Source organism: Synchiropus splendidus, chromosome 16 (assembly GCF_027744825.2).
Source record: "Synchiropus splendidus isolate RoL2022-P1 chromosome 16, RoL_Sspl_1.0, whole genome shotgun sequence".
In the NCBI taxonomy this organism is placed as follows: Eukaryota; Metazoa; Chordata; class Actinopteri; order Syngnathiformes; family Callionymidae; genus Synchiropus; species Synchiropus splendidus.
This window is the reverse complement of record NC_071349.1, coordinates 15,839,702-15,859,576: the sequence shown is the minus strand read 5'-3', so window position 1 is coordinate 15,859,576 and position 19,875 is coordinate 15,839,702. Positions and strand designations below refer to the sequence as shown.

Below are 19,875 nucleotides of genomic sequence, written 5' to 3'. Positions count from 1 at the left end.
ACAAAGATCCTTTTCTTTTTCAAATTCTAAATTATTCACTGCCAAATGTGTAAACCGTATCACAGATCCCACCCATTTCGAGTTGACGGCCCCACCGAAGCCAACACAAGCAGGACTGTACAGTAGTTTGCGTGTCGCCCCCTGTAGGTGAGACAAATAATCAGCGTTCAAGTCATATTAAAACAGTTTATTTCGTATGATGCAAACGTGAACGACTGGTCAGCACCCTCAGAGGCGCAGTAGAAAAATAGATTCAGTGAAACTACAATGAGACGTGTTTTCTTCTGTGAGGACAACGTAGACCTGTGAACAACTCCATTACCAGCACGCAGTTTACAAACGGGGGAGAAAGAAAACAAAAAAAGGTGCTAAATATTTACAGGAAAAGTAGCTACATGAGAACTGATGCAGGCTGGTCAGCTGGTCGAGCACTTGCATAGGCGCCGCCGACCCCGACGATGGCGGGTGGTGGCGAGGAAGGCACGGACTCCTCCACAGCTAGGTTTTAAAGTCCATAGAAAACATTACAAATCAAAGTCATTCACACTACTACAACAAAGACACAGCTGGATTCTTTTTCCACCACAAAAAAGGACCTTCAACAACCACTTAACATAAAAAGACACAAATGTTAATTCGTTATTTACAATTCCCGCTGGTATGAGCCGGAGATCGTGACTTGGATCGCAGTTGTCCAATTTTTTTTTTTGTTCGGAATTCATTTGTTCTTTATGACAAAACACCAGGGGGCGTTACAGTGCAACAATAGTATGTGTGCCTGCAGAACTTAACCGTGGCGGTCAACCGATGGTTTACTTCCTGGTCTGGGTTTGAACTAGTCACGTGATTTGTTAGCAGCCAAGCCAAGATGATGCGCAGTAAACAATGCTACAATTGCGCGAGTAAACTCTGAACATATTTATATGTTACAGGCCAATCGGGACGTAACCAGAGCTAACGTCGCTTTATGAGTCCCAAATTCTGAATACAGTAGAGAGAACGCCGTGTGGATGCCGCCTTCTTCCGCCGCAAGGTGTTCACAGTGAACAGAACAGTCAGGTAAGCAATAGAATGACATCATTATTAGGAAGAAGGTGAGACGTTCCTGGCGCGAACTGATCTCAACCTGTTTGGATCCGGCTGATGGAACGTTGGCTGCGCCCCAATCCAACTGGATATGTACAAACACAGCAGGTACGGTACTGGTGTGGTTGAGCCTGCCTACTCCTGTGGTTGGTTGCCGTGACAACCCACTCTCCGAGGTGTCACTGGATTTGAATCCCGACCCGGTTACAGGAGACCAGGATGACCTACTTCCTCCAGGATCCAGTTTCTGATTCCTGTGAGCAGGTCATACGGGACCAGAGATGAGTCTGTGGGAACCGCTGGGTGGAACCGGGAGCCTAACTGGGGCAGGTTTATTTTGATCCAGACTGTGCTGTTGGGATTGTAAACAGAGCTGAGACCACTAAAGCTTTGTCAAAGGTGTGAGCTGCAGCACCCTCATGCCTCAACAAGATGCAAAAAGTCAACGTTTTAACACGAACCTTCATCATGACGATCGGATATATTTAACCGAAAAATTAACTGCTACATAGAGTTCCACCAATGACTCGTCCTCATGTAAATGCAGTGGGGCGGGGCCAGCTCAAAATGTTAAAAAAGGCTGCCCAAAACTGACAAATTTATATCCATAAATTCACTGTTCAGCTCGCATATAGCTGACATGCTTGAAGTGACACTTGAAGCTGACTTGTACACAAGCCTGGCCTAGAAAAGAAACAAAAGTCGGCAGCTTTTTGTCAACTAGCAAAGCCAAAGCTTCCGCGTCAGGAAGCTGAGCGCATCTTACTGCCGCAAAGGTGTAACAAATCACTGCATGCGAACGAATCAGCTGTCAACAATTCGAAGGCGGAAACCGGTACGGAAGCATAACGTCAAGAATAAATATGCGCTTTTGTGTTGTGAGGACAAGTGCAGGTGATCCTCTGTCCCACCAGTGGGTGCGCTAGATTGTACAAACAACGGTGTAAAACTTGGGTGAGATGTAAACAAAAGATTTACTGCGGATTAGCTCCACGTCATGGCAGCTTGAGTTACGGCAAACTTGGTACTTAAGACACAGGAAGTTGTGCGCTACACAAGCATGCGTGATCGACTCAGTGTCTGTTAGTGTCTCGGCGGTTGCTAGCGTCGGTTCATTGGTCACCTTGGTGATTAAGCTACATGAAATGTGGTGACCTCAGCAGTCGCTGCTCTTGACAAGTGAACTACAAGCAGACAAGTCCCCCTGCTGTGAAGATGATCGAGGTAGGACTACGACCCTCAAGACCACCACCCCGCACCTCATCCATTATAACACACATTCTCTCTCTCTCACACACACACACACACACACACACACACACGCGCTTAGTGCTGAGCCGCTTCCCTTTCCCTTTTAGAGTTAAAGTGCAGATTTCTTGTAGGGGTAGTCCGGCTTGCTGGGAGAGCGACGGTCTCGGACCATCTCCTCGCTGACACTGTTCCTGTGGGTCTGCTGATGTGCCCCTGAGCTCGACGACTCGCCCACAACCATCTCCTCCTCTCTGGTTCCGGAGTGCCCCCCTTCGTAGCTGTCCATGTTCCCGCTGGGTGAACGCAAGTGACCGAGGCCGTGAGTCAGGTCCGTCTCATTTGAGCGGCCCCTTGAAAAGTGGCCCATCCTGTGTGGTGCTCCAGACGGGCTAGCGAGACCGCCATCGTGCCTCTGAGTGGTCATGCTGAGAACGTCCAACCGTAGCGGGTCAGGAGGAGTCCGTCCCTGTGGATGACCCTGAGAGTCAGACACGTACGGGGGAGGGTAGGGGCCGGTCGGGGGGCAGCTGTGGCTGTAGAGATCTGGCCCCGGAAAAGGGGGCAGGGGATGAGCAGAGGTCGGGGTCGCGGGTCGACAGGAGAAGTCGTAGAGGTCTGGGAATTCGGCTTGAGCTTCCAGCTTGGGCTCGGGGGCATGGCGCTTGCAGGAGTGTCCATGGCCGGGACCATGTCCGTGGCTGAGGCGGATGGAGGGGCACGGGCCGTGTGGAAGGTGGTGGGCTGGGGGACCCATCGGACTGTGAGGACCCTCGCGATCCATCTCGGACATATGCTGTTCCCTCAGGGACATGACAGAGACGCCCAGCGCGATGTCAGGCATGAACTCCCTCATCACCGGCTCTGTGTGCATCTGAAACACAGCAAGGAGGTCACATGACCACCAGCTATCATCAGGACGTCAGCCCTCCATAGGAACACGCTCACTTAGATCAAGTGCAAACACACTGCCAGTGCTTAAACTGAAGGACCCTGATTCCAGCTGCTGACATTTCTAATTGTTTTAATTCAGATCTGAATTTTGGATCAGGATTTTCTTATCATCTCTCACCACGACGGTCACCATGAGGCATGCCGACAAACTGCCACTCACCGCTTGCTGCTCGGAAAGCAAAGCCCGGCCCAGAACCTGGGTGTTGGTGCAGTCGGGGGGCTGGGGTCTGGGCACCGAGGAGAACTCGGAGCCGCCATGCTTGGCTGCCGCGTGCCGCTGGATTAGTGTGCGGTTGCAGGGGTAGGAGAAGGATCGGGTGGGGGTGGGCAGGGGCACCCGGGGTCGCCAGGCGCCCTTGAGCTGTGCGTGGCTGGGTGTGGCGGGAGGGTGGTAGGGGGGAGGTGGGGGAGGCAGGGGCGGGTGGAAGCCGGCTACTCCCTCCAGCTCGGTGAACATGCTATCCATGGCTGGGCTGCTGTTCACCCGGCAGCGACCCACCTGGCGGAGAGCCAGAATCGGACTCTCATCTCCGAAGCGTTCGTCTGGGAAGAACTTGTATGGGTTCTGGAGAGACCGGAGCAGGAACAGGGTTAGAGCTGCGAGAGTCAAGATTCCATGCACCGTTTTTTTTCCACGGTACCAGGACCGACCTGCAGCAACTCTGTGGCTCCATCAGCAAGACCGAATTCTCTCAGGACTCTGAGCTGCAGCTCGTAGCTGACGGTGGCTCCCTCTCCACAGTTGAGGGCATACGCTCGCTGGACCTGCTCCATGTGTCGGATCTCCTGCAGCCGTCGGATCATCTCTCTCACCACTGACAGCTGCGGCACTGAAACACACACACAAACTCTGTCACTGAAGAACTACATCTTGAAGCATTTCACGTTCCTTCGATGGCTTCTCTCACGACAGACTTCCAACTGATTTTCTCCTCCTTCCGGCGGTTGTTCTTACCTGGGATCTCATTGGCCACCACCGACGGCGCTGCGGTGGAGTTGACGGACATCTGCTGGTGGTTGATCATGTGACAGCACTGTGGCACAGCGTTGTTGACCATGTAGAGTGTGTCTGGAACGTTGGACATGCGCACCATTCGGAGGCGCACCAGATCGGTCTGCTCCACCATCATCTCGTCCAGCACCGACTGAGCCGTGAGAGAAGGAAGAGAAAGAGGTTTGTGTAAACAGTCTCAACAGTGAAGTGATAATCCTCACTGCTAATATTCTTGTGACCCTTCATGGGTCGCCCCAGATGGCAGCAGCAAGCAGATCTACACACCTTGGCCTCCTCCACGTATGGCGAGAAGAGGCGCGGCCGCACGTAGATGCCGGCGTTCTTCTGCCGTAGCCAGGCGTTGGCCTTTCCCTCCTCAGCTGTGGGCAGCATGTCAGACGGAGGGGTGCAGATCAGACCCCGCTTGCGCTGCAGAGGAGAGTGACACTTTAGCTGAGGCGACTGTGAGGAACATCCAGCCCGTAGCTGTGGACCCGGCAGACTGACTGCGTCAGAGAGGACGTCGCTGTGAGGAGGCAGGATGTGCTCGGTGCGGATGAAGGGCAGCAGAGGCGACAGGATCTCCTTCAGCTCCTCCACATCGAGGTCTCTACGCTTCACTCCTCTCTTGTTCACGCTGTGGGCCGTTCCACTCAACAGGTTGGGTTCTGGTTGGGGCGAGATAGTAGCAGCGGACAAACAACCACAGCTGCTGTTTACAAAAAACTTCCATGAGGATGGGGATCTGTTCACGACACTGAACCAATGTGTTTGATTCACGGAGCATCTTTGGCACTTGTGAAATTCTCGCTGTTTTCAGGAAGCTTTGTGGAGAGTGTAATTTTGTCAGTGCCATTAGAGAAGGGGGAGAGATGGTAGGAGGAAGGGAAGGTAATTACAGTGTGCATTATCTTACCCCTGTCTGCCATCCTCTTTATCAGCTGCTGCTCGCCCCACTTAACCACATACTTGAGAATGTCCTGCTCACTCGCCTGTAATGAGACCAGATGAGAGTGAGAAGGATGGAGGAGAGAGAGCACGGTGTAGGAAGAGAGAAGAAGGGATGAAACAGAGACAGAGCAACAGAGAACAGAAGTAAGGAGGTGGTTTATTAGATGAAAGTTGGAGGTGTGAGAGGAGGACGAAAGACAAAGAGAAAGATGGGCAGCGAGAGAGGATGGAAAAGAAGGATGTTTGGCAGAGAACATTGAAAAGTGGAGTTGAGAAGAAAAACAGGCTGGACAGAAGAAGAAAGTAGACGGGATGGGAAGAAACATAGTTTGGAGGGCTGAGGTCTCACCTGCAGGTAGTCGGACTGGATGGCGTTGAGAAGATGCTCCTTGCTGAGTTCATACAGGACGTCTGAGCTGACCACCTGGCTGAACTCCTCACACAGGAAGTGCATGGCCTGGCGGTGGACCCACTTGGAGCCGTACGGCTGCGAGCTCCACTTCAGGATGGGGACCAGGGAGTCCAGTGACAGACTCTCCACAATGATGTCCTCACAGCCTGAAAGAGAGGAGTCACCTCAGCAACCGAGCTTGATATTCAATCCTGATGAGTCACTGGAAAAGCAGCGGAGTCGTCCTGATGCGGCCTGTTGTATATTCAGTGACCCGGAGTCCCCCCAGCCCTCCCCCCACATCCTCCTTAAGTGTGTTTCTTAAATCAGAGCACATACCAGAACAGCAGGCAGCGGTTTCGCTCAGTAACGCAGCGGCCCACAGAAATGCTTTGATATGTGTTTGAACGGTGAGAAGTGAGCACAGCAGCCGCCGGAGGAGACCTGCCGTGCTAACACCAGCGAGCAGGAAGTCCACTTAGAAGCCACTAAGGCTGAAGAACGACGTTGTCACTGCTCTGACCATTACGTCAACAAACACACGAGCTGAAACAGAGTGACGCACACCGCAGGCTCTCTGGACTGACTTCAGTTCCGCATTCCAAAAATCGTCAGGAGAGATTCATCATTCCTCCCTAGGGAAACATATCTTCGGTAGAAGGAACTGAACTTCCTCTCTGACAACAAAGCTTTGAGCCTGGTCTCCAAACATCTTAAACTGCTCAGAATACAGAGTGAGACGATGTAATCATCCCCATCATTTAGATGTTCTCTTCAGCTAATTACTAGAATGTAAATCGAGGAAGGAGCAGCTTTTTGGACTTTTTGATCAGACCTGCAGCATCTGTGGTCTCTCTCTCCATATGTAAGCTCCCCAACGTTGCCTACTCCCTCCTTTGCATATTCAGCCTCCTCTACAAAGAGGATGATACCCGCCAGGGAGCGAATAAACAGCTTCTCTGCTTGTGGCAGTGTTTTTAATTACGAGCAGGAGAATTGAATTATGCTTCGGTATTAGTCACAAACATGTCCATGTACACTGACGATGGGGTCCAATCCGCCCAATACTGATACCACGTAGCTGTGGATCATCAGGTTGTTTTAAATTACTTTAGATGTTACAATTTCACATTCAAAATTCACGATCCTGTGAGACAACACAGGTGACCTGGAATATGGATATAAATCAGATGATGACCAGCCAACGCACATGCACAGATGCAGTAACAGCATCTCCACTGGGCACCAGAAAGAATTAATAAGGCTTTTAATATTGGTTGATATGGTGTCGTAAAAGGTTGAGACTGGAGCCGGGTTGAAACCAAAACCACATTCTCCAGAGCCAGAAAGTGAGTCAGCGAGGGGGAGTTACAAGGGAACACTAGCATGTGAGCTGGGCTTCATAAACCATATTTCCTATCAGAGTCGTGTTGAGCTTATGTCTTGTCAATAGGGAAAAAAAATCAGTCAGGTTGGTTAGTAACCAGTCTCTTAGTGTAGAGAGAACTTTGAAGGCCTGACTTGGATTGATGTATGGTGGTAGAGTTGCCGGTAGTTGAGGGATTGTGCACTGCTGTGATGATATCGCGATATTAAGCTGTTTTTTGTGTTGGTGATTGCTGTTGTGATGGTGCAGCAATGTTACATGGGATCACATGTTATGATGGAGAGGTTTGTGGTTTGATGTGTAGTAATGTGTGTGGTTGTATCTGTGGTGTGGTGGTTGTGGTGACAGCTGTTGTGGAGGCGGTGAAAACATCAAGATATTATTTCACATCCACAAACTTAAGTAAACAGGGTCTACTTTCTGATTTATAAACACTGTCACCGTCAGTCACCAGAATGGGACCATCATGTCAACAGGTCTGCTGGAGGTCCAGTGAAGCTGGCAGTAGACCTCACAGAGGATGTGAGCTTGTATGTGATGACATCGGGTCGACCTCAAACATCTCGCCACATTCCACACGGAGGCTTCATGGGAACTGATTAGAGAATCGCAGCTCAGCAGGAGGATAAAAATACCCTGCAGCATGGGGTGTTTGGGTGATGGGGGGAGACAGCGAGAGTGGAGATGACACCGCTGCTGGAGTTGTCAAAAGACACCAGAGGAGAGGGGAGGGTCTGTCTGACCCGCCAACATTACTTTTGCGAGAAACAAGTGAGTTCTCTGGGTTCTTCAGCCACTGAAGGACATAAAAAAGTAGTTTGGTCACATGCTGTTCCACAGGAAGTAAACAAGACTTCATCTGTCGCCTTTTTAACAAGCTGTGATGTTTTCTTCTAATTTAAATAATCAGTTTTAAAAAGTAGCTGTCTGGTTGCTCTGGCAACGGTTGGACAGTTGAGGTCAGAGAGGAGCTGTGATATTTGCTGATGATATAGTGTTTTGCAGTGAGACAAAGGAGCAAGTTGAGGAGTAACTGGGGAAAAGAGGCATGAAAGACAGACAGTGTAAATGAGAGGGAAGCAGGAAGAAGAGCGAAGACACTGGGAGTTCCATCTTGATTTCCTTTGCCTCCAAATATGCTCTGATAACGCAAAGTCAAAGAAACCTCCCAGCAGGAACACATGAATATTTCCACTAATTATCTACAGGTCCAAACAGGATTAAAGAAACACGCTGGAGGAGCTCAGACTTGTCGACTGCTAGAAAACTAACAACTATGATTAGGTGTGACAGAGGTGCTACGATCACAAGCCCGTAGACAGGCTGTCTGCTGGTGTAACGCAGTCCCGACACTCAAGCCCGGAACCATCTGGTCCAGCAGCCGTCGCTCTGTCTTTGACAGTTGGACAGATTGTTTGACATGCGCCTGAGCAGCAGCCGAATATTTCTGGATGTCAATATCCATGTTTGCAGGGATGGGAGAAGCACCCAAAGCACATAAACGACACAAATGCGTTGGAAGAAATGCTCTCCAGAAGTGTTAAATAAACAAGCAAAGAAATAGAGCCAGATCACAAGAGACAGGAAGAAGAGTCGGTAATTAAGACTTCATCTCAGCTGCCACTTCGCTTGAGTATTTCTTTCAGAAAGACATTTCATTTTTAGCATGCAAACAGTTGATATAGAAGTCATCAGTCCACAGATTGAACATCACACATGTCTGAGGGGAGAGATGATGACCTTACCTTGAGCTAACATGCTGAACTCCAGGAACAGAGCGATGTGGTAGAGCTCCATGGCCTCTTCTGTGCGGGTGTTGGCCCCTCGGCCTCCTGACACCAGAGCTTGCACCTCCCCTAAGCTACCTGCAGAGGGACTGCCCCGCAGCACCAGGCCCAGCTCCACCACGTCCGTGTACATGCAGTGGAGGATCACCTGGACATACTTTCGGGGTATGATGGACTCATCCAACACAATGCGGGTTGGCGTCTGTAGTGTACGTTCCGTCATCTCCTCGCCGGTACGGATGCGCCGCTGTAGAAGGTTCCTAAAGAAAGGTGAGCGCGCAGAGAGGATGGCTTTGTGGGCCCTCAAGTCCTCATCTGGGGTCCCTGGTCCAGTGCTCCCTCCTGAAACACCAGCCACTGGTCCTGAAGTTGCCCCCCGCTCATTAAAACATTCCACCATTTCTGAGTCTGAGGAGAAGCTGAGCAGAGCATCGTAGTAGCACATGTAGTCGAACAAGCCCTTCATGTCTGCCTCCAGGGAGTTGGGTGTCCCGAACTCCTCGCTAAGCTGAACCAGCACATCTACATTCTGCAGTCTGGAATCTTCTGTGACTCCGGACCCAAACTCCCCGGTGTACAAGTACTGAAGCAGGGCAGAGAACATGGGCACATCTATGCCTGCCGTCTCGATGTCCATGAGGACCTCGGCTCCATAACCAGGTGAAGACGATAGAAGGGTCTTGAAGAAAGGGCAGCGGGCCGCCAAAATGGCCCGGTGTGCCGGGAAGCAGGTCCCCTGGAAGATGAGGTCCACATCAGTGCAGTACTTATGCTGATAGAGAGCGGCCAGATCCCGGGGCAAGCTGGGAGCTTCAGCTCTGGCTAGGCTGGCCTGAAAGCTCAGCTCCTTAAGAGCGGCCGTGCCCTCAAACTCCTCCACCAGAGCCTTCGTATCACAGAAGTCCCATCCAGACAAGAGGTCCCGCATCTGCCGGGCATGATCTGCTGAGCGACTGGACTTTCTCCGTTTGATGAAGCGGCGCTTGAGGGTGGCCAGGCCGAGGCTCTTCTTCTTCCTGTCCGCCGGCCGCTCATGACTGTGATCCAGGCTGTAAAGCTTGGACTCCCAACTGTATCCTTGCTGGGAGTATGCAGACGGTCCTGCAATCAGGTAGACATAGAAGAGAAAGAACGTTAGCTTCAAGTGAACAATTTCAATGGGCTACCAGCAGGCAGGTCAAGAACCAAAACCTACCTTTATATTTCCCTCTCAAGTTTATTTGTGATATAATGTTCAGGAGTTGTTCTACAACAGTCACTTGCCCCCTGAGTAAATCAACCCATAGAACTTGTAGCCATCACACAAATATTTGTAAATGTGAGGAAACACCCTCTGACCTCCCTATAGACACCATGGAATTGCAACAATCATACACGACCCCATTATGACTGTTAAGCTGCTCGATATAATAAGGTTGAACAGTGGAACAGGTCTACAGTGGAATGAAGTTCATTTGAAAACTAACTATGGCTCAGAATGATCTGTGATGTCACCAGCTTTGTCACTTGAGCAACTCTCCCAATTAGCAGACAGAAGCAACTGGGCTGCTTCGTGCTGCTCCGTGAAACCATTTGAATACTTTGGCACAATCGTTTCACTGAGTAAGAGCAGCGTTTGGCTCCAGAGAGGACAGGATGAGGAGTGAGCTCTACCAGGAAGCCCCTCTATTCCCGCTCCTCTCTCCACATCCATCAGTGTGACCCAAATAGTGATCGTTCTAATACTGTGAATCATCTGTAACCCAAGCACATTGGTACGGAGCTGGGAGCCAAACCTCTTTTGCCACAGGGAAGCGGGTGACACTTAAATATCAACGTGTATGAAAGAGAAAATGCAAATCTGTGCCTGATTCTCCAGAACAGTGACATTTAGATACGTCTGTGAAGTCTGCAGGCAAATTTAGATGAAGGAAACCCCTCCAAAGTGACCTGAAATAACCCCCGGGGCATTCAGGGAGAGCATATCACTGCACTGTGTCAGGGGTGTCGACACTGGAACAGACCCAGCGCTAAAAAAAGGAGACATGTTGTTGTGTCAATCATAGATAAAACATTTGAATATAAATATCTGAGGTCTAGGATTAGATTCTAAACCGTTTAATACGCAGATGAAAACAACCAGTTGAGCTGATGGGAGCTCACAGAGCTGTATGTGAGCCACCGGCTTCTTGTTGACGTTGGATCGGCGACTAAGAAATGAAGCATGTCTATCTGAAATAATGTGATGTGACAGCTTATCAGAGCAGTTGACCTCGTCACTTAAAGCATTAAAGCAACAATTATGATTTTCAACCGAGCAGTTTTCATGGAAATTTCCCTTTACACTGCTCAAAGAGTGGAGGAAACCAGAAACAAATATTTTCAAGTGGTTAAGAGTCACTCAATACCACTGTGTGACTTTCAGAAGAGGAGGATCAACATTAAACTCAATATAAATATTGGCCTCCAAGAATCCTACATGTCAAATGAAAGGATTGTACAGCATAAGTGTGATTGGATTGGAGAGGTTCCGGTTTCATGTTTACAACTGAGGTGTTCTCACTGACCTATGAAAGTCTGGGAATGAGCATTTCCCCCGATCCGTGGGGAGCACGAGTGCGGGTAGCTGGATCCATTGGCCCCCATCCTCTGGTTTCTTCACTTGCTGACTGGAGGCCCCCCCTCCCGCTGAGTCATTCTGCTCAGACTTGATCCACCTTTCGGGTCAGACTGGGATCTGCAGAAGAGTCCTCTGAGCCCCGGGCCCACTCTGCCATGCCTGTAGGGAGAAGAGAGAGACGCTGATTGAGTTTTTGAAGGGGGAGCACAAGAGGGTTGATGACGTCAAGACTGTATGCACTGCAAGATAAGCGCTTCTTCCTGTCAAGGAGTCTTAACAGTGAATCTTTTCTGTCCTTCATCTCTGTGCTTTCAATCAACAAAACAACTCAAACTAGGAAAAGATAGTAGCGTAAGTCGTGTCTAATCTTTACAGAGAAACAGGTCATTCAGTCATAATTTCCACTGCTGTTCTGGCCTGAGCTGAAGTGTTGTAAAGCTAGAGAGACAACACGTTGGGAAGTGTTTGATTAAATTCTTGCACATCTGTATTCAGAACACAGCGCTTGAGTCATGCCACTCAGTCGGGACTTTCTCACGGCTTCCCCTGCTCCACTTTGTACTGTCACAGGCCACTACAGGACAGAAACCAGGACACCTCATTAAGTGTTGTCAGCTGAACAGACCAGAAGCTTTTAGAGCTAACATCGAGTGGTATTTAGGATCACCGCTGTTCAATCCTTAGCATTGTAGTGCAAAGCACCATTTTTAACTCACAGAGCTGATGGAGAAGCAGAGAAAGGTTTGAGATCTGTTTCATCTCAGCCTACGATTCTCAAAAATCCCAGTGTCTGAAGCTCACAACCTCCAAAGCGTTTGGTGGCGAGCAGTCGGCCCACCCGAGCCGTGACTACAAACACACCAACACACAGGCGTCGGTTGCCGAAGCCTCCTATAAAAACGCTGGTTGATCTTTATTTCATTAAAGCGCTTCAAACGTACGCCGTCTTCATAGGGAATTCATTTGGACAAAATTAGAAATTGGATTTGAATATGGAGCAGAGAAGAGGAAGCCCTTGAGAGGAGTGCTGCTATGTTTGCTGTAGTGGGGGAAGGTGGAGGAGAGAGGTTCCTCTGTGGACCACCAAAACAAAAGCAGCCACCATATCAGACTCTCAAATTGAAATGAGGAAAGGAAATTTTACTTAATCAGTGCAGGATTTCCTAACTTGCTGATCACAAAAAATGATTTGCTGGTGAACTGAAGCTGGAAAACTTAATCGGGATCAATTCTCCGGGTTGCTACTAGAAAGTAGCTTGAAGCTATCTGAATAAGTGAAACGTACTTTGGCTATTTAAAGGTCAAACCTGCTGCTGTCTCCACACATTGCTGTGTCGTGGCAAGTGTGTATACAACCCCGCTGTTTGGACAAGAAGAGTTAGCAGTGTTAGCACTTGCATCAAGCTGATTTGCCTTGCCCTTTTTAGCAACAAAATCATTACTTTGTATTACTCTCGGAACCCAACATGCTCGCGTGCTCACTGCAGGTTCTCCGCCCAGAGGGACGATAGAATGCGGCAGCGTGGAAGAGAGGGTATCACGAATACCATAGTAATCAGGAAAATCGGTTTCATTCTTTTTTTTCCGACATCGTCCAAATCAAAAATCCAGACTGAATCATCAATTAAGTGACCATGGTGTCGGAAGTGACATTGTGAACACAATCCATAACATAAAACCCAAACTAAGTTTTAGTTTGACATTAAGCTATGGCCAGAATAGGATAAACATTCAGTCTCCTTGTGGTCATGTGCAGAAATTACAGGCACAATGAATGCATGAACTCTACAAGCCAAAAACTTTAACCACTTTCATAGCTTTGATTCAATCCCAACATGAGAAGTAAATCACCACATACAGGACAGTTCCCAACAGGCAGTGCAGATCTACTCATGACCTGAATCTTGACATCAGAAGAGTCTGAACCTCATGAAGGGGGGAGGCACCATTTCAAGTGATAACAGAGCAAGTGATCACCACATCATGTCAAATAAAAGCCGTTCAATGTCAAGACTTTCCAACCTGCCAAGATCACTTTAAATGTAGCTCAGCTTTTCCTGCTCCCTGTTCCCTGGCGATGCCTCTCAATGAAAAGCACCATTGCCACCATCATCTTTGCAACAGATGTCCCAACACAGACTGAATGCCCATCTAATGAGCCTACATGTACCATGCAGTCACACAGCAGCAGCAATCGTCTTTTGACTGGAAGCCTGCCTAATTAAACCGTAGTATCATTTGACTTGATTACCTCAGTCACATCACCTGAACTGATGCCAAAGTCTAATTGAATCTGAAGAAGTTCCTGTCGGTAAAACGACCCGGGATCAGCGCCTCGTCCCTGCTCACCAGCCGTGACAATCTGCGCATGAATGATTGATGGTGGTGGTGTGAATAATTCATCTGTCCTGCCCAGCGTTTTCTGTCGTCCGGTCATGTCCTGCAGGGTTCTCTCTCGAGCAGGAAGCTGCTTTAAGTGAACAGTTTGAGATCGCAGCGAGGATGGCAAGCGGTTTGAGAATGTGAGCGTGGAGACAGATAGGTGGGGGGCAGGGAGTGTCTGCTGTCACCTCTCATTAGAGACGCATAGTCCAGATCGGCCGGCGTCTGCTACCCCCGTCTGTCTCACGGCCTCCTCTGCTCTCAACACATGAGAACAAGAATCAACTGCAGGACCTGAAGAGCTGAGTCAACTCTAGCAAAATTATGTGTTGCATTAACACCGTCCCTGACTTTATCTCTATCAATACTGAGGCCACAATCGATGGGAACGCATAGTGATGACGCAACAGAAGGAGCGGTCATCAAACATAGTAAATAAACCATGAGGAATTCTGCCTAGAGAACCTTTTGAGAAACAATAACCATGATGAACTCATTGGAACACAGCTACTACTAAATAGTTCATCAATTTTCTTGCCCTCATCTGTGGTCAGGTCACAGGAGTAACAGCTTCAGTAAAGATACCCAGACTTTCCTCCCCCTGAAACCTACACTGCTCTTTTGAGGATATCTGGATGTCAACAGGACTGTAATAATAGCTCAACCACGACATCGGTAAACAACCAGTATCTCTCGTGAATTGATTTTGTTATGGTCCGGTGCTAATAATTAGCGCATGAGCTTCATTTGCGCATGTGCTGTGCTGTCTTTGGAATTTGTTGTTCGTGAATTACAGCGCCTCTCTAGTCCGGGCACATGTACTACATCGCTTTTAAGCGAGTTTCCAGGGAATCCGTGCAAATCAGAGTACCTTATTGAAACTGGCATGGAAAATGTTCAGCTAGGAAAATGTGCTGCTACGTGTGGATGTCACCAAATACCTTCAAGCGGGGACACCTTGACTGAACTCCAAAGCAAAACTGCGACACCTCACACCGGGAGCATTGATTCTCTTTCAGCAGAGTGCCACAGGGACAGAACCAATCAATATATTTAATTTCAGCGAACTCAATTGGACATAATGAATAGTCAGATCCATATCAACATGTCGCTTCTGTAAGTGAGTGGAACAAATGTACAATCCCACCGGCTGTAGAAACCCTGTTTTTCCTCTCTACAGGATTAACAAAGGATTACCTATCTTCTCTTATCACAGACGATGACGCTGCAGGATTGTGTGTCATCCGCTCAGTGTGCGCTTTTATCTCTGAATGAAACGATGACATCCACGTCTTTCATGATCCTCTTTCTGGATTGCAGCAGCTCGGAACTAAAGCCTGGGACTGAACATGTGAAACATTCGCAAAATACTTTTCCCTTTATGAAGCGGCATGACAGCTGACGTGCATCTTCGATTGTCAATGCTCACGTGCAGGTTTTTATAAGGTTGTAAGGACACTAAAACTAGTCATATCCAGTGATTTAAGAGCAACAACTTCAGCAACACCTTCCTTATTTCCCACTTCTGGTCAGCGTTTATAGGGGCAGTAGGCGACGTAGTGAGGTCGCAATCACTTGTTATCACTGGACACTTTCTCGGCTGACTATGCCAGGATTTCTTCCTGACTTTTGACCAACTTGCATGTCTAATTACTAACTTGATTGGAGTGCACATGGCTGTTTCATGTTTCATTTGCTACTGTCAAGATTCTTTTAAAAGCCAATTTCATTTCCCATTAGGCAAGTCGCCGTACTGCCTCTACGTTGGCATCGACCTCCAACAAGTACTTCAGTGTTTTCATCTCTGTCACTTCAAACTCAAAACTTGAACAAAGAGGAAAATACTGTTTTTTAAAGAGAACCTCAGAGTTTACCTTTCCAGTGTTAAAAATCTGGTCCATCCATTAAGAGAATGCAGAAAACTAATGAAAAATTGCATATAGAGACTTACATATGCTCTAAAGAATTATAGTAGATTGGGGATGACTGGAGCCTTGTTTACCTTTGAAGGACGTCGGTGTCTGCGTTAAGCATATTTACATGATTTTTGTTTGTTTTTTTTTTTCTTTTTCACAATTAGAGTGCTGCAGAAGCCGGGCCCAGCTATCAAGAGACCCGAACAGGAAGCACGGGTCATCAGGTCCGTTCAGCCACATCATGATGATTTAGAAAACTAAAGTGGTGCATAAATCTAAACAAAATTCTCTGTGACCTTTTGTCACTCTCTTAACTCAACGAACAAACTCAGCCATCAAAACTTTGTGGTGTTTCATTGCCAAACAGGTCAGTGTGCAGAATAGTGAATCAAGTCGGGAAAAGAGAGCAACGGGAAACAAAGTCGGTCAGAAAACAGCAACTCACTGACATGACTGAGACAGACGAGGCTGAAGAAAGTGGTCAGAGCGATGAGTCATGGTGGGCAGCCTCTGGATTACAGTGTCACACTACTATTTAGACCGTCAGTCTCAACTGCTGGAACCAAAACATCATCTGGCTGATTGAAAACATCCGGCTTTGGCGGAAACTTTTATATTCTTGTGCAGACACTGATTTCCATGAAAATGGTGTTTATTCAATTATGATGAACTAGATCAAAATTTGCTGCTCCTCATGGCTTCGTGGACCCATAGTTTTGCCCTGACTAGCGGCATATTTGTTTTTGGCCAAAATCTTGCAAGGGGAACCACAATGCAACCCCTGAGATCATCCATTCAGGTGAACAGATGGTAAGTGTTTCCCCTGCTAATTCCTTATACACATCATGACAGTTAATGTTCCGGGAATGAAGGACTGACTTGGAAAACAATGGTCATCTAAAGCATCCCACAACTGCTTCTAATGGAGAGCAAACAGTGCTGACAGCAAAGTCCGGCTCACATAGACCCTTGCAGACAAGTACCAGCAAGCAGATGCTCTGCCCTCTCATGGTCCTCAGAGCGTGAACTGCAGTAATGACATGTCATTATACGGTGCAAACGCACCAACACAAATACTTGTCACAGTGAAATGAGAAAGCAGAAAGCTGAAGAAGCACTTAGAACAAACAGAGTTGAATCGATGGGTTAAATAACAGATCTGGGTATCAGTGTTTATGTCTCTGACACAATTCCTTCTGAAGACGATGGGCTATCACAGACCTCATTTCACTGTGGGTGCTACAGGAGCATAAGAATCCACAACAACGTAACAGCAAGAGTCTTTGCAGGTTTGTTTTGAAGACCTTCTAAGGACAGGTGTGTCATTAGTGTAAGGTAGTGGGGTTCCACATGTCAAATCTTCTACAAATACAGACTGGATGTTAGTCTCGAGGGCCTCAAGAACCTCACATACGTAACTTCCATTGCATTCGTAGGTAATACTGACGCAGTCTGTGAATTAATCATAAGATTAACTGGCTTGTGTCAATTAGCACCAATGAAAATGAAGAATAGGTTGACCCCAATCAGAAAGCATTAGATTGGGCCACGAAATAAAGCCCATGTAATTTCGACAGTTGACTGTTGAGAGTAATTGATGAACATGATAGCAATAACAGTTTCCCGCTTGGTATCAAATTGGGTTATCATGAGACCAAATGCAGCATGAACAATGTCACTGTTGCCCAAGCGACAAAGATAAAGAGTGTCATGTTCGCGGCTGTAAATGTGCTTGCATCTGCATAAATTATGACCAGATTCAAAGGTGTGACTGTGGGGTTACGGCAGACTACCCTAAACTGATGTGTGTGGACAGATCCAGGAAGAGATCAACAGCATTTCCTCCAGTTCTCTGTAAAATACGAGTTAAATAGTAAACCTGAGCAACAGTAGAATGGCTTCATCAATAAAATCGGCCATAAAGGCAGAGAAATAAATGTTTATTTTGTCTGTAAACTTCAGGAGCAATTTAAGGAAGGCCGGAGTTGATAATTACACCGGGCCAGGTCATTAACCATTGGATTATGTTGAAGTGTTGTTTTCATTAAACACTTGACACGGACATGAAGAATTGCTGACCAGGGTGGAAGAGTTCGCCGATCATGAATGCTGACATGACAATCTCACCCAGAGGAAGGCAAACGGGTGTGATCATTCTGTGAAGGACAGAATGAAGTAATTTACAGTCAGAGATGAGCTTTGTCACACGTGAAAGACGTTGAACACCTCAAGGTGTTGAAGAGACATTCAGGCCAGGTACCAAAGTTCCCTCAATTTTTCAAGATACAAGAGAGTTCATACTTTGAGTCTCTCCAAGATGCCTCAGCTTCTTTAAATGAGAATGATATTCCCCAACCCAAAAAGTTAATTTATTGGAGAGCTCTGTCTTCTGATTCAGCTCTTTCTTAACCACAACAGACTGTGGTATCAGTGGTGAGACGAGTTTAAAATTACGAACTGAGCAGTAGGAAAAACATGAATCCAACTGCAACACTTCTAAGATGCTCCCCATGCCGTTCAAAATGATGATGAGAAACAAATGCAAGCTACATATAGTGATGAGCGACAACAAATAAATGAAATTAAAGCGTGAATCAGTGATGGGATCAATCTATAATAAGTCACAGGTAAACTCAGGTGACAAGCTACATAGTTACCATGACACCATCCAAAGCGACGCTGAGGCGAAACACATATAATACGCAACATTAACCATTACAATTCAACAACAAAACAAATACCCACCAACCGATGACTTGCTTTCTTTCCGCACACCAAGCTGTCAGCACAGTTAGACCAAGCGTCTATTAAAAGTGCTTTTACGATTAGTGAAGGAGAGTGAGAGATATCGCGACACTGCAATATAAAGGGCGATATTAAACGCAGCTCTGTAATTAGCAGCACATCCTGAGAGGCTAAGCTAACACCTCCTGTCGCTTCTCACTTCACTCAAACACATTTTATTTCACTCCAACCAAGCCTTCTAACAACTGAAACTCACCAGGGAGTGGGCAGCAGTCATTGGTCGTGTTTTTTCTCCGGTACCGACTCTCCAGTTCGGGCGGTACTCCGACCCAAGTTGTCCCTGAAGAGGAAAAAAAGCAGCTTCTTTCTCCAACTCTGCTCGACGTCAGCGTCCTCTCTCGCCGCTCGATTCTCAACTTGCGTTGACTTCCAGCTTATTTTCCGACGATAGTGTCAATCAAAAACAAGTCTCGGGTCGTTATTTTATCTCGGTTCGATTTAGTAAATCCTCCCATTCGAGGCACGACGCCTTGTTGGATGCTTGTTATGGCCTATCCCAACGCTAGCCGAATCAAGCTAACTATTATGTTAGCTTCTACGCCTGGTTGATATTTTCAAAATAAAATATTTGACTCGCTGTATAGCTCTGGACAGCTGTGTTTGTTAAACTGTTAATCTTCAGGATACAGCGGTAAAAAATAAAAAGTTTCGTGTCACTGCCTCGCTGACTTAAAAACAGGAACGATATAGTGATGAAAAATCTAATGTACATTTCGAAACGTCGGTCAAAAACGCCCATATCTCGTCTTCGAATCAAACTGGTGTTGGACAAATAATCTTATCTCAAATCACATATGACCCAGACTTGCGTTTGGAGCTTTTGTTGTGTAGAAAACGCAAGTTCTGTTGCTATCGTGAGCTTGACGTATCTCACCGTGTAACGTAGACAGATGTCGAGGACCAGCCTTGGAGCGCCCTCTACAGTAATATTGTGAACAACGAGGCGTCAATTCTGATTTTTTAAAAAAAGCGCCATAAAAGTATGAATAATTTAAAAATATTGAATTGTGTTATTGATGACCGCATGTACGCAGACTAGCACATTAAACACAACCTAGCTACGTTGTTTTGTATTTCTATATAGAGTCTTGAGGCAAAATGTCTGTTCTGGCTCACTATCGTCTCCCTGTCAACCAGAGGCGAAGTGGCCGGGGTAGGAGAGGTCCCTCGTTATTGACAGCCTACTGTTCAAAATAAAGACAAGTAAAAATTAAAATCAATTACACTGCAGTTCACTTTGTCACCATCAGGAGGCGACTTCATACAACAAAGTTACACTGCGGTTACGCATGCGCGACTGCCTTACTACTGAGAGTCGCTTCAAAATGATAATTAGATTTAAATTGACTGGCAAAATAATTGGATAATTTACCAT

The 19,875-nt window shown here is 47.2% G+C and overlaps 1 protein-coding gene across 7 annotated transcripts; it reads right to left on the bottom strand.

Annotated features, from left to right (window-relative positions):
* Positions 1-72: 72 nt before the first annotated feature.
* btbd7 (BTB (POZ) domain containing 7) lies at positions 73-19,000 on the bottom strand. 7 transcript variants are annotated; one of them, XM_053844284.1, is made up of 12 exons: positions 18,697-19,000; positions 17,775-17,851; positions 11,345-11,556; positions 8,757-9,899; positions 5,583-5,791; positions 5,199-5,274; positions 4,790-4,950; positions 4,568-4,711; positions 4,244-4,433; positions 3,940-4,118; positions 3,449-3,853; positions 73-3,208 (listed from the first exon to the last, which is right to left on the bottom strand). In XM_053844284.1, exons 3-12 carry the CDS (start codon positions 11,421-11,423, stop codon positions 2,447-2,449), a joined length of 3,348 nt encoding a protein of 1,115 aa, XP_053700259.1. In that variant the 5' UTR covers positions 11,424-11,556; positions 17,775-17,851; positions 18,697-19,000; the 3' UTR covers positions 73-2,446. The 7 variants fall into 7 exon arrangements, with proteins under 7 accessions (XP_053700259.1, XP_053700258.1, XP_053700264.1 ...); XM_053844283.1 differs by lacking the exon at positions 17,775-17,851; XM_053844289.1 differs by lacking the exon at positions 17,775-17,851 and having other exon boundaries at positions 3,788-3,853.
* Positions 19,001-19,875: the final 875 nt, after the last annotated feature.

Excerpts from the sequence above, each read along its gene's own strand:
- btbd7 (XM_053844284.1), bottom strand. The coding sequence starts at position 11,423 with ATGGGGGCCAATGGATCCAGCTACCCGCACTCGTGCTCCCCACGGATC. Across the intron at positions 5,275-5,582 it reads TCCAGTCCGACTACCTGCAG|GCGAGTGAGCAGGACATTCT; the intron begins GTGAGACCTCAG and ends GTCTCATTACAG. Across the intron at positions 4,119-4,243 it reads GGTGGCCAATGAGATCCCAG|TGCCGCAGCTGTCAGTGGTG; the intron begins GTAAGAACAACC and ends TGTGTGTTTCAG.